Genomic DNA, 14,378 nt, shown 5'->3' on the forward strand with positions numbered 1-14,378 from the left:
GATCAGGGCCTGGGCTATCGCTTTTAGTTCCAGCAGGTTTGTGTGCATCATCTTTTGAAAGCGATTCCATTTGCCACTTATTGTAAAGTCCTGGAAGTGGACACTGCATCATTCCAGGAAAGCGTCCGTCGTCATCACATAATCCAAAACTGGTGCAAGAACGTGAGACCATTAGAAAGGTTTGCTTTCTGTGCCTACCAGCACTTGGTTGTGAACATGGTCGGAGTAATCTGAATGTTGTTGAATGACCTTTGGGTTTGAAGCAATTGTTTCTCCAACTGTTCTTGCAATGGTGGCTTATGAAGGTGGCAATTTGGGATCAGGGAGGAGATTCAGAGGAATGACTTATTTAATCAAACCAAAAAAAAAAAAGACTATTTTCCACTTAGTTTCCGTGCTATTTGTTGTATTTTTGCCTGCCTCTTGCGAGGTAAATGATTTGGTCTTCATGGCATCTAGCAGCGCTCGAAAGAAGGTTAAGGCTGTTGTCAGACTGAGATGAGACTTCTGCTTGTTGATAGTGAGGCGTAGATAGGCTGCTGTATCCCTTGTTGAGATGTAGGCACTTCGATTAGCCAGTCCAGATATGGAAATACCTGATCTATTTCCGTCTGAGATAGGCTCCTGCTGGAGCCAGACATTTGGTGAAAATGCGTGGTGCCGATTTCCGACTGAACTGTAGTCCCTTGAATTAGTAGTGGGTACCAGCTACTGTGAATCATGGAAACTTGCAATGCTTTGGGTGAATTGGGACATGAAAGTATGCATCCTGGAGATTAAGAGCCATCATGTGCTCTCCTTGATTGTGAAGGTGCAGTACATCCCGGAAGGTATGCAAAATGATTGTTTTCTTCAATATTTGTTAAGTCTCCAAAGATCTAAGATGGTGCTCCAGTCTCATGACTTTTTTCAGATGAGGAAGAAGCAACCCCATTCCCCTTTGAGTCTTCGAGACCTCCTCTATTGCTCCTTTTTGGCATGATTCATATTTGGAGCAGAAGTTGTTTTAGATGGGAAGTTCGGAGCTCCTTTTGGGGGGGGAACATTTGGTGGCCTCTTAATAAATTCTAGCATGTGACCACGTGCGACATCTAGTACCCATCTGTCTGATTTAATAAAGGGATCAATGGTGAAGATGATTTGAAATTTGATCCCCAAGTTGCTTTTGCAGATAGTGGGGGGTAGCCAACACCTTTGAAAGGCCACTGCGTTCCGGCAGCACCCCTACCTCTGGAGGATTGTTTGCCTTGTATGCCGCTGGAGGCGGTGGTCTGTATTGTTGCTGGGAATACTGGGAGAGACATTGGCTTTGGAATGGCTGATTTTAGTGCCTGTAAGGTTGGTAGCCCCCTCTATAGGCAAATTATCTTCTGCCTCTAGCTCCCTGAAAGTGCTGTCTCCTCATCTGTACTGTCCCAAGCAATTTGGCAGTGTCAGTCTATCATTTGAAGAGCATCATCCAAGTGCTTGCCCAAGAGTGTTTCACCATCGAAAGGCATGTCAAGGATCTTGCTCTGAATTTGTGGCCTGAAGGATATGGCCTTCAGCCATCCCTGCCTTCTGAGGACAGCAACATCTGCCAGTTGCCTGAACCTGGTCAAGGATACATCTATTGTGCAGACAATCTCTGAAGATGTTCTTTCCCCTGCCAGGAGAATTTTTCTGGCCTCCTCTTTGACATCTTCTAGCAATAAGTCAATATATGGAGCAATATCACATTTGTTGACTGGGGTAATCAGTGACTTTGCAGCCTTAGCTATGTTGGCAGCCATGAAAGAAAAACACTTCCCGATATGGTCAGGCCTATGACTGACTGATGTTGTGGAGATTGGGGGGGGGGGGCGCAGGCTGGATTTTTAAAGCGACGCTGGGCCGCTTGCAATATCACCAAGTCCGGTTTAGGGTGGTCAATTAAACATGCGGGCGAGCCCTCCGGCGCTTTGTACTTTTTATCCAGTTAAGACTGCCAAGACTGTTGGTGGATTTTCCACTGTCTTGAGTCCCTCATCCTAGAGGAAGTCCACAATAGGGATGGCTCTGATGAATTTCTTCACAGGCTCTTTAAAGTCATAGAGGAAGCAAACAAACGGTTTTGTGGATAACTGAAGTTGAAACCTTTTTGATGCCCTCTCTATAAGGTTATAGAATCCACTAATGTCCGACGGAGAATCCACCAGTGGTGATAAAGGAGAGGATGGTGTTGGGATCAAGTAGTCATTCTGTTCATTTGGGATTTAGGCTGTGTCTCAGATTTCTCCTTCTTTCCTCTCCATCAATGAAGACGCCTCATCTGCTGGAGGATCAGCTAAGGTAGCAGCCAGTGTGGACAATTGAGAAGTTAGTGCAGCTTAAACACACGCTTGGCGAGTAACTGTTGTGGAGACCTGAGGATAACATATAGAGGTCTCTGCGTTTTTCTGGGGAAGCAGCTGCTGCTGGGTCCAGGAACCATTTATAGTAATCCTAAAGGATATTTTGTAGATTACTAACTAGAGACAACATTTGAACGTGTCGTAAAGCGACTGTTGGTGCTTTCTTAACAGATAGGGCATATATTGTTATGATTGTTGCAGACGCCACAGGCGATGAGAAGATCATGGGTGAAGATGCCAATGTATATTTAGTTGTAGAAGTAGAAGCAGTCACTATAGATGCTACAGTTGAGTAAGGTGTCATTGACGATGCTCTTGCAGATGGGAAATCTGTGTTGAAGATAGTGGGGATTTTGAAGATTTTTTTCAGAGGAATCTCTTTCACTGACAGAATAGTAGGTTCAGAGTGAACTTTTTCAGAGGAGATTCTTTTTTGACACACGTTCGTCAGAATATTATTATTATTTTTTCTTCAAGTGCCCTTAAGATCCGTGGTGGGTCTTTTTCAAAGCATTTTTTGGTGATCCTGGAGGCACTTTCCAGGAGACCTACCCTGTTTACAGGATGTTTCAGTCTGCAAGGATTGATCACTGTCCTCAGATAGAGGGGCATCACTGGATTTCAGCTTTTGTAGCCAGATAAAAAGTTCACTCTGTCTTTTAATGTCTTTTAGGAAAAAGGTGCAACATATTATACTTTCTCTCACTTTGTGATCCAGATGCAGATGCAGGCAGTAGATGGAGTCCTTATGTGGGTCCTCTTTTTCCCATATCTCCCACAAGGCCTGAATACTCAGTTTTTAGTAAGGTTCTGGCATGATGGTTAGTCACAACATATGTGTCTATATAGATGTAAATGATATTTGGAAGTAAAACCTCTGTAGTGAGTGTTCTAAGGGACTTAAAAAAAAAAAAAAAATTAAATGAGTTCAATAAGCTATTAAAATGAATGTCCCTTAACATTGACTTCTATGCAGGTATTATTCTACTGCTTTCTATGGTACCGTGGGACTCTCACTTTGATGACAGGGAATGAGAATGGCATGCAAATCTATGAAAATTCCAGTACTGGAGAACTTGTTTTACGCCTGCTTGTTGCATTAACAGAGAGAAGCAGAGGACTAATTTCAAACATCCTTCAATGCATTTTATGTAATAAACAAAAACAAAATACAAGTGGAAGAATTAACAGCACAAACAATAATATGGAAGCAAAATCATTTGTTGTTGACTGCACTATTTATAATTCTGCTGGACTAGGAGTTCAAATGAGAAAACAATAGTAATCAGTGGTGCTTCTCTGCAAGAATTTGATTTCTTCCTTGTTATCAGTTGTGTTCTGCCTATCATGTAGATGAAGTTTCTCTTTAAAGAATTTTGAATCACAATATGCAGGTGTAAAGCATTTCTCAAGGCACTCTTTTACTGGTCTGAAAAAATATGTCCAAAGTGCAAATCAAATGTTCTAAGAGAACCGTCACTGCAAGAACAATAGATCTACACTCTGGTTCCCAATTTTAGTTATTCCTATAAAAAAAAAAAAAAAACGAAGTGTAGACACGAGGCTCTTGATATTTGAGTAGAGTATTCAGACAATCTTGAAATCAATGTAATTGTGTAAACACTCAACAGCGAAATAACGATTTCATTAATGATGATTGCGGTTTACAACAATTTGTAGCCACCCCCAAGAGTTGCAGGTAGAGGAGGAAACAACTGGGCCCTTGTTAAGATAGGCACTTCAGAAGTGGTGTTCCTGAATTTTCCAATTTCACCTTCTTCAGCCAAGGAAAACGTTCTTCATATCAGTCTCCTGGAAGACCTCATGATAAATAGCACAGTCCATGATAGTTGGACCGTCAGTAAACAAAAATCATGTACACATTGTGGTTTTATTTTTGGGCCACAGGCTGGGTATTTATCAATAAGTGCAAGCATTCTGGCTCAAATAAAAAAGGACGATAACCTCATTGGTGGATAGCCAGGAAAAACCCTTTCTTTCAGAAAAAATAAAAACCTTGGCCGACGTCATTAAACACGGTTAATGTAAAAGACCTTTGAAACATTTGATACGTTTAGTAAAAGTACACCCCCCTAAGTCTCTTGAAGAGCCAGTGTTAAGTCAGTATTTTGCTTTTTCTTCTTTCAAAACCACGGTAATCAAGTCCAATGTGCTGTAATGCTTAATACGGCTCACTGGACTTAAAAAAAAAAAATATATATATATATATATATATATATATATAAAAAAACATTTTGACACTTTCAGAAATTCTTTTTTTTTTTCTAATTTATTTTAAATTTGAAACATTTTGCACATGTTTTGCCAGAATCAACACGTACAGAGATATTCTAAATTTTAATTATCAGAGAAAACATTGGTTAGTTCTCAATTATTCAGTTTGAGTTAGCATACACGGACAGTGCCTCCCTTTACGGATAATGATCAGCTCACCTTTAGAAAAAGTAAACATTAGGTACCTAAAACTATTTATTCACGGTTCGGGACACCTGATAAGAGTGGACTATTGGTGTATAAATGGTACCTTCTTAAGGCCACTGATAATACAGTGCATACTGGTAACCACACCCAAACAATCCCATCTAAAGAGTTCATCAAGACGTTTCTGCTAATAACAAAGAACGGCAAACATCGGACAAACTTCAGAACCAATATGAGCACTGGAATAGTGTTTCACAGCCCGACATAAGTATGCAAGAAAAATTGAGCAACTCAATATCAAATACACACCTTAACTTCAAAAGTTAAGTGCTATCTTTATATACAGGGCAAAAAGTTCACCAAGGACAAAATGACATTTGAAAAATGACAGTGATGCAGAGACGTGAAATCTGCTAACAGGAATTTTTAAATCCTCTAGATGCTAGTCCTTCCCTTTTGACAATATACTGAATCTAATATGTTAGTCCCAATAAAGGATTACGAGATGGAATTATGAAAATGTTGTGAAGTGTGTAGTTGTTAACGCTCCTTAGAGGCGCTCTGGAGTGGAAATGCACCATTCATTGGATTGAGCAGCGCAGAGCAAAGCAAAACAGGGAGCGAATCAAACAAAAGAACAAGTCTCAGTAGAAAGTTTAGCAGACTGGCACGACCTCAGTTGGCTACACAAGAAACAGAGGAACCCATAGTGTGTAATCAACTCCAAGAAGAAAAGGAAAGACTTTGTTTTAAATTTAAATTTCAACTTGGGGTAGAATTGTTCAGACTTTACTCAAGAATTCTACTTATGAATTGTAGCGCGGCATGTTACACCATAACACTTTTAGAAACGTTTTTAAAACAAACATTGAAAAGTTAAGGTGGTAAGAAAATAAAAGCTTTTTGCAATACGTCCTAAAGTAGAAGCGCATTCTTACCTTCTCTTCGGAGTCCAGACGAGGGCTAGATGCAGAGCGCTTGATGCCCCAACCTTCACTGGCATTGCTATCCTCCAGCTTGGCATCTTGTAGCACTCCAAAGCTTCCAGTTTTTCGCAGACCAGCTCGCCATGTGGCTAAAGAAGAATCGTCCTTCTCTGCAGTGGGGCTCAGACCCCCCGTGAACTGAAGGGATAAAGTAAAAGGAGGCAAAGGGTCATGGACGGAACAGTGGGCAAAAGACTCTTGCACCAAATGTACAAGAGATAACGAAGTATAAAACCTACTAGTTACAAGAAAGTACCATCAAGATGCCACTCTACTTCTACCTCATCTTGTCCATTTCAAAAAGCTAATCAAACCAAAACAGAGAGGAACGGGAAGGAACTGTCCACTAGAGAACCTTGTGACAAACCACAACTGAATTTCAAACATATCCAAATCCCTCCCATAAAGACACGGATCACTACAACCACATCACAACCAACACTCCACTCCACTGGCTGCTCTTTAAAGTCCATAATGCAGCAGGTTTATCTACAAGTTAAACTATTTCCACTTAATTATCTGCTTTTGAAAGAAACTCAAAAAATCCACATGCCCAAAGAAGCTGCAAACATTACCTGGTCACACTTGGCTTAGAGTCAAAGCCAGTTTAAGAAAAATTTAAGACGTACCTTTTCAGCAACTGTCCAACTAAGACACAAAGATTATATTGTTTACTGTTTTACAATCTGGTCAGTACCCTTGCAAAACAAATATTCACACATGCAGAGTAAACATCAACCCTGCAAGGTCAGAAGCCAGATTCCTAAAATGTGCACAGAACTAGTCCTAGTGACAGTTCAGTGAACAACATCACAATATTCCAAGCTTTGTAATGAAGATGGCAACGGATTACATTACCTCACCGTTTGCAGGTAATCTCCTTTTTCACCAAACCACTTTGTGCTATTTCATTTCTCATAAATTGAGACTTTTCCTCCATTGTCAAATGTTTTTTATATTCTTCTCGTCCTTCCACTCCATGCATTAATCAAATCTCCAAATTTGGTTTTTCAAGATCTATTTATGTTCTACAGTCATCTCAGGAAACCTTTTCACTGCAGTTTACAATTACGAACACCTTCAGCCAATCGTATCCAAACCCAGAGATTTATATGTACTGCAATCCTCAGACTTCCCGTGTACACCATCTGCTCCACCAAGACGTGAACAGCATTCCTAGCTGTCAGAGTGTATTTTTCCTGACAAATGCACGAATAATGCAATGCTTCTTTCAACATACTTGCATTCATGTATCTTTCAAACACTTGCCAACAGTTTACTCTGAACTGTTTGTTACTTGAACCCACACCAATTTCTCCATACTTCTCTCTAATGAGAATCGTCATTTTGAGTTTCAATATTCTTCATAAGAAAGATAATTTAGTACTTTGGATTTTAAGGTCCCATTTTCTCCGAACAAAAAAAAATATTTTGCACATTTCAAACTGCACCAATCGTGTTTCAAGAAATTACTTGGCTTATCGCTGGCTTTCTACTGAATAATGCCTGCAGTTTATAAAAGAGGTACATACTTGTATTTTTTGTGCATTTTACATATCTTTTTTTTGTTGATGTTTTTTGTTACTATTTTGTGCTTTCAAATACTTTAACTGTCATGGACAGCCTCCAAGCAATGGAATCCTTAAAAGGAGGATTAGGTTGTCGAGAAGAAGGTACCTAGTGATGGAACAGACTGGACTTTAACAGCATTCAATTGACCTGATGCTTTTGATGGCATAGAGCAGACTACCATGAATTGTCAATAACTACATAGAGAAGCAGCTCATCCTTTATTTCAAGGCAAGTTCAATGTATTATCACCCTATTTAAGAGCATAGCAGGCTAAAAACCATGTACAGCGAGACCTTTGAGGTAAGGAAAGTATCCCTCATTACAGAAGTCATAAACTTACTAGTTTATACTAGTCTGCATCTGAATGCATTAAAAAAAATGAGATCACATAAATCAAACAAATGCAAACGTGCTGCAATTTCGGAAAGCGCAACTCAGCAATTTACGGAGCACCACATCAGGATGCAGTAACAGTCCATAAACTGACTGGCAATCCTAGCTGATGTCTGTGTTTGGCCCCACTAAGCTCTCTGCTGTCTCGCGGCTAGATTTGGTTTATATAAAATGTGCATGCATAGATCTAATTATTAGGTTGAATGTTTATGGCTAACTACGCGTAGCTGTATAAAATCTACGTTGCATAGGCCAAATAAACAACAATCAACTTAGCAGGATTTAGCATTTGTTTTATGGAGGGTATATATAGCAAGTACCAAAGAGTAGGCTTGACTCTTGCTGAAAAGTTAAGAAACAGGAGTTACTTCCGACTGCTAGCACTACCAGGGCAAACATGAAGACTGTAGAACAAGGGGTATCGGAAAGTCTGCTACTCCATACTGGGAGAGCGAAGATGCAGTTGGAGAGTGTGAGATTGTGTGGCTTTACAACGCACACCTGCTAGAAAGCAGCCACTGGAGACTTCTCTGCCCATTAGGAGTGAGCAACTCCTTATTTTGAAAATATAAGTATTATTTAGAAACCTGCAGCATGTAAAAGCTGCAGGAGATCGATTATTTGAGAGAGTGAGGTTTATTAAGTTGGACAACTTGGGTACTCCACACCTGGACATAAGACCCTTGCATAATAAACACAAATTTACTGTGCTCATAACAAATAATGCCATCAAGTCAATTATGAACTATTTATTGACTGATGCAAGGTTACAAAACTAACCAGACCCATCAGAATGCAAGCTTAGATATTCTGCATAATTTTCAACAGGTGCATGAGAATTAGACTAGTTCGCAAATACTTTTTTTTTTTTTTTTAAAGAAAAGTTCAGCGGCCCCTGGAATTGCACTGATCACTGCTGTATAGTGAAAAATGAAGGGAGGTTAAGTGGGCAAAGAAGGAAGATCTGGATTAAAAGGGTTAAATAGAAAGGAAGGAGGTGTAGCAAGAACAAGTAATATAAGAAAACTGAGTAATAACAAAAAAGGACAGTAGAAATGGAGGAGAGCAAAGGAATATAAAAAGTACGAATAACGATAGTGAGAAAAGGACTAACAATGAAGAAATGGGGATGGGTGAGTAAATGAAGGAATGAAGGTAAGCTTAGGCTTGCCAACCCTGTCCACACAATTGTGTGCAGGACAGCGTTTTTATCTGACAACTACATTGGTGCTGGTCGTAAGTTCCCTTTAACTTCCACTGAAGCAATACGCACACCAGACAATGGTTTCCAGCAGAGAAACCGTTCAATGGAAACACTGTGCTCAGTCAATAAAAAAAGCAAGGTGGCAAACCGAGAGAGAAAACAGGAAGTGCTAATGCAGTAGACAAGTTGCGGGCTTTTGACCTAAACTGGATATTTTGGGCACCATTTTGATAAATGTAGGAGGACTTACAAGCTGTCTCAACATCAATGTTACATGCTATACTAAAACCAATTCACTAGAGATTAAATGAACCATTTGCTGGCACAAAACTGGATGCAGGATATATATATGGAGAAATATTTTATATAGAATCGTTATTTGGGCTTCTTGAATTTTTTGTCTAATCAGTACAAGTGAAATTGAGAAGATCATTCTCTATCACTTTCGGGTTCACGTGAAGTGAGCTGAGCAAATAGTAAATCAGAGCACGTTTTCCCTTATTTGATCTCATTTTAATCAACACAGGAGACCTATTATCCATTTCTCCAGAAGACCAATACATCTCTGCCCCTTCTGTGCAAAAGCTAGTAAATGATTTTCAATTTGTGCTTGTAAAAACATAAGTATATAGTGTGTTGGCCAGTATCACCGCAAGGAGTGAGCAATAATCACACGTTATATTAGTCAGAATTGTTAAGCAGCTGTACGTTTCCTAAGGTTCAATCTACAGAATAACAAGGCCACATGCACCGTTCAAGTCACAATTTGATGGCCTTTAGCCTCTGGTGTCACACTTCATTTTCTTGGTGTCAAAAACCTCAGTTGTATAACATGAAAACTTTGCTAACGTGAAACAGCACAAGTTACTTACCTTACGATATATCTGTTAAAGACATATTTTAGTTGCAGATTCCATACCTTAGAATTCTTCCCCAGGCGTCAGACTGGATCCAGAGATTTTTTTCTTCAAGCAATACCTTGCGCGTCAGAAGGTGACGTAGGCCAATTCCGTGGGCCTCTGTCACCGTGATGACGTCGGAAGGAGTACACAGACGCTGCCTCAGAGCAATGACGTCAGTTTCTTTTCATGACTTTCCACACCCAAGCGCAGAGCCTCAAAGAACACTCAAATTGGTGCACCGGAGCGAAGGCCATGCACTAGGAAGCCCTGCCCCTAGAAATCAGTTTGCAAGCGGGATGATGGGTGGGTAGGTCGGTAAGGAATCTGCAACTAGAATGTGTCTCTATAGGATATTTCGTTATGGAAGGTAAGTAACTTGTACATCTGAGACTTCTAGTTGCAGATTCCTTAACTTAGAATAGATACCAAAGCAATGCCATCCTCGGAGGTGGGCTGTGAACCAAGATCATACTACAAAGTCCTGCAGGACCGAACAACCAAAGTAGCCATCCCGACAGACCAGACTGTCCAGGCAGTAATGTTTAGTAAACATATACAAGGATGCCCACGTAGCTGCTTGGCAGATATCCAGGACAGATATCCAGGAACGCTGCGTGCTAATGCAGTGAAAGCAGCAGTTGCTCTGGTGGAATGAACACACAAGCCCTTAGGGGGTTGTTTCTTTGCCAAAGCGTAGCACATATTGACTCAAAGAAGTACCCATCAAGAGACGGTACATTTTTGCACCACCTTCTCTTTCTTCGCACCCACATATCCAAAGAGTTGATCTTCCACCCGGAAATCTTTAGTACGATTGAGATAGAACGCCAACGCTCTTTTTGGATCCAGACGGTGGAGTCTCTCCTGCTCATGAGAAGGATGCAGAGGTGCGTAAAAAGTAGGCAAGGTGATGGACTGGCCTACATGAAAAGGTGTAACGACTTTGGGAAGGACGCCTTAGTGCGTAACACCACTTTATCAGGGTGACCAGACACAAATGGGGGGCTTAGAAGAAAAAGCCTGAAGCTAGCTCACACTGCGAGCAGCGGTGATGGCAACAAGAAAACTGAAGTTGTAAGGGGCAATTGTACATCGGCTCAAAGGAAGTATACATTAAGTAAGTAAGCACAAGACTGAGGTCCCACTGAGGCATGATAAACGGAGTGGGAGGAAATAAATGGGTGAGACCCTTAAGGAATAGACTAACAATAGGAGACAAAGAGTGAAGGCTGATCAGGCAACTTAAGAAAGGCTGAAATATCCGATAAATAACCTTCAAGGGTGCCCAAAGCAGAGCTCTGCTGGGCTAAAGAGAGAATAAATAAAATAACCTCAGAAAGAGGAGCAGAGAGGGGCTTAACAGATTTGTTGGTACACCATGCCACAAATATATGCCAACGACAGGCGTATACTGTTTTGGTGGAGGGACGCCTGGCTGCCACGATAACATCCGACTTTGGGTGGAAGGTCAAAAGCCATCAACTGCCGCCACTCAATCTCCACGCATGAAGGCGGAGATTGGACAGGTTTGGTGGAGAACTGTCCCCTGCTGCTGCAACAGAAGAAACTCCTGAATTGGCAGTCTGAGTGAAGACATGCTCAATAACTCTGGATACCATACTTTCCATGCCCAGTCCGAAGCCACCAAGATGACTTGGGCCCGGTCATTCCTGATCTTCTTGAGAACTCTGGGCAGAAGTGGTATAGGCAGAAAGGCATAAAGGAGGCCGGAGTTCCACTCGAAACAAAAAGTCTCTAAGCGAGTGTCGCCTTGGAAACTCCAACGCGCAAAACAGCTGACATTGCACGTTATCTGCAGAGGCAAACAGATGTAACCAAGGCTTTCCCCACTGCTGAAAAAACCTTGCACCACCTCTGGATTGAGATGCCATTTGTGATAGGCTATGCATCAACGCCTGCGTTCATCTACTCTGGCATTCAGAGCGCCCACCAGATGTTGAACCACCAGGGTAACGTCCTGATGTGTCAGCCATGTCCAGAGGCATAGCACCTCCTGACAAAGGGTCCAGGACTCAACTCTGCCCTGTTTGTTGCAGTATCACATGGCGGTAGTTTGTCCGTGAACACTTGCACTACTTTCCCTATGAGAGAGGGAAAAAATGCTTTTAAGCACAAGCCTGATCGCCCGGAGCTGCATAAGATTGATATGGAGCCCAGACTCCACCAGAGACCGGAGGCCTCTGATCTCCGCCTCTCCCATATGGCCGCCCCAACCCAGAACTGACGCATCTGTCACTATGGATAGATCTGGTAGGGGAAGGGAGTGTCAGCCATGTCCAGAGGCATAGAACCTCCTGACAAAGGGTCTAGGACTTCACTCTGCCCTGTCTGTTGCAGTACTACATGGCGGCAGTTTGTCCATGAATACTTGCACCACTTTCCCTTTGAGAGAGGGAAGAAATGCTTTAAGCACAAGCCTGATCGCCCGGAGAGCCGGAAGATTTATATGGAGCCCAGGCTCCGCCAGAGACCTCTGATCTCGGCCTCTCCAATATGGCCGCCCCAACCCAGAAGTGACGCATCTGTCACTATGGATAGATCTGGTAGGGGAAGGGAGAGGGATCTGCCGTTGGCCCAGTGCGGATTCGAGAGCCACCACTGCAGGTCTTTTGCAGTCCCCTCCGAGATCTGGACCATGTCGGAGAGATTTGGAACTTCAAGTCCCACTGCAGAGCCCGCATATGCAATCTGGTATGTGTCAGTAGCAGGAGGCCATGAGGCCCAGCAGCCTCAGAGTCAGTCTCACCGAAACCCAAGATAGAGGCTGAAAGATCTGAATCATACCCTGAATATCCTGGACTCGCTTTTTGGGAGGATAGGCCCAAAACTGCACTGTGTCCAGAACAGCTCTGATGAAAGGTAGCGTCTGAGAGGGAGTCATGTGTGACTTCGGCACGTTTATAGGGATTCCCAGCATGTGCAGGAGGTTCGCCGTAGCCTGAAGGTGGGAGACAACTTTCTGGGGCGAGTCCGCCTTCAACAGCCAGTTGTCGAGGTAGAGGAAGACTGAAAACCCCAACCTGCGCAGTTGGGCTGCAACCACCACGCTGGTAAGACCGAAGGGGAGCATAGTAAATTGAAAGTGCTTGTGACCTACCACGAATCGTAGGTAACGCCTGTGGGCAGGCAGGATGGGAATATGGAAATGAGCATCCTGCAAGTCCAATGCTACCATCCAGTCTTCTGGGTCCAAGGCAGACAGGACAAGAGGGTGACAATTTTTAATTTCTCCTTCTTGAGGAAGAGATTGAGGTCCCGAATGTCTCGGATAGGACGTAAGCCCTTGTCTTATTTGGACACCAGAAAGTGGCGGGAATAACAACCATGACCTACTTCTGGCGCAGGGACCCTCTCTATGGCTCCCTTGGTCAAGAGACGCAAATTCCTTTAGGAGAATTGCCAAATAATCCTCCGGTATATGGCTGACTGATGGGGGCATGGATGGTGGGGCAGATTTTAAGGGGAGGGAGTAGCCCCTTTCGGACGATCTGCAAAACCCACCTGTCCGTAGTGATGGATTCCCAGTGGGGCCGGTGATGGCGAATCCTGCCGCCAACTAGACCAGTGTGAGGGAGCGTACTAGAAGGGTTTGGAGGCTGCAGCAGGGGCAGGGGTGAACTGGGCAGACCTCTCGTTCCCTGTCCCAAGACCACGTGGGATTCCGCATCCCCAGTCACGCAGCGGCTGAACAGCATGGGTGGCACGGTGGCTGGGAATGGGATGCAACAGGGAGAGCCCATTCCATGGCCACGAAAGGGGTGAAAGGCATACTGTTGGGGACGAGGGGCATTGGAAAGGCCGAGTGACCAAGCTGTAGCCCGGGAGTCCTTGAACCTCTCGAAAGTCGAGTCCGCGTTGTCTTCAAAAAGACAGGATCTATCAAAGGGCATGTTCATAAGAGTTTGTTCGACATCCCCTAAGAAACCAGATGTACGTAACCAGGCATGCTGCCTCAAGGCCACCATTGTCGCAAATGATCTACCTAGAGAGTCGTTTGTGACCAGCCCACATCTGATAGTGAACATTGCAACATCTCTCCCATCGGTGACAGCTTGGGAGACGATAGCACGGGCATCCTCCTGTATCCGTGGCAGAACTTGCGCGACCGTATCCCACAGAGAGTGGGTATAGCAGCCCAAAAGGCATGCAGAGTTCACTGACCGCAGCGCAAAACTAGAGGAAGAAAACATCTTTCCCAAATTGTTCCAGCCTTTTTAATTCCCTATGCGGAGGTGCAGAAGGGAATGCTTCAGAGGATGAGGATGCCGGGATGACAAGGCTCTCAGGTGTGGGGTGTTGGAACAGGAATTTAGGGTCGTTCGGAGTGGGCTGATGGCAGCATGAGATTGTTCTGTTCACAGGAGCCCCTGTGTTGGGTCTGGATCAAGTATCCAAAAGGACACCAGTGAGGGCTTCATTGAATGGAAGAAGAGGCTTAGAAGTGGCAGCCCCTGGTTGAAGCACCTCCGTCAGGAGATTAGACCTG

The 14,378-nt window shown here is 43.2% G+C and overlaps 1 protein-coding gene across 1 annotated transcript in view; it reads right to left on the reverse strand.

The window, feature by feature from the left end:
* The window catches only part of PPP1R12C (protein phosphatase 1 regulatory subunit 12C), a 615,622-nt gene that overhangs the window by 336,748 nt on the left and 264,496 nt on the right, over positions 1-14,378 (reverse strand). The window contains exon 10 of the mRNA XM_069201799.1: positions 5,753-5,938. Coding sequence (XP_069057900.1) covers positions 5,753-5,938 — 186 coding nt within the window. The remainder of the gene's footprint in view (positions 1-5,752; positions 5,939-14,378) is intronic.

This window comes from Pleurodeles waltl, chromosome 7 (assembly GCF_031143425.1).
Source record: "Pleurodeles waltl isolate 20211129_DDA chromosome 7, aPleWal1.hap1.20221129, whole genome shotgun sequence".
Taxonomy (NCBI): domain Eukaryota; kingdom Metazoa; phylum Chordata; class Amphibia; order Caudata; family Salamandridae; genus Pleurodeles; species Pleurodeles waltl.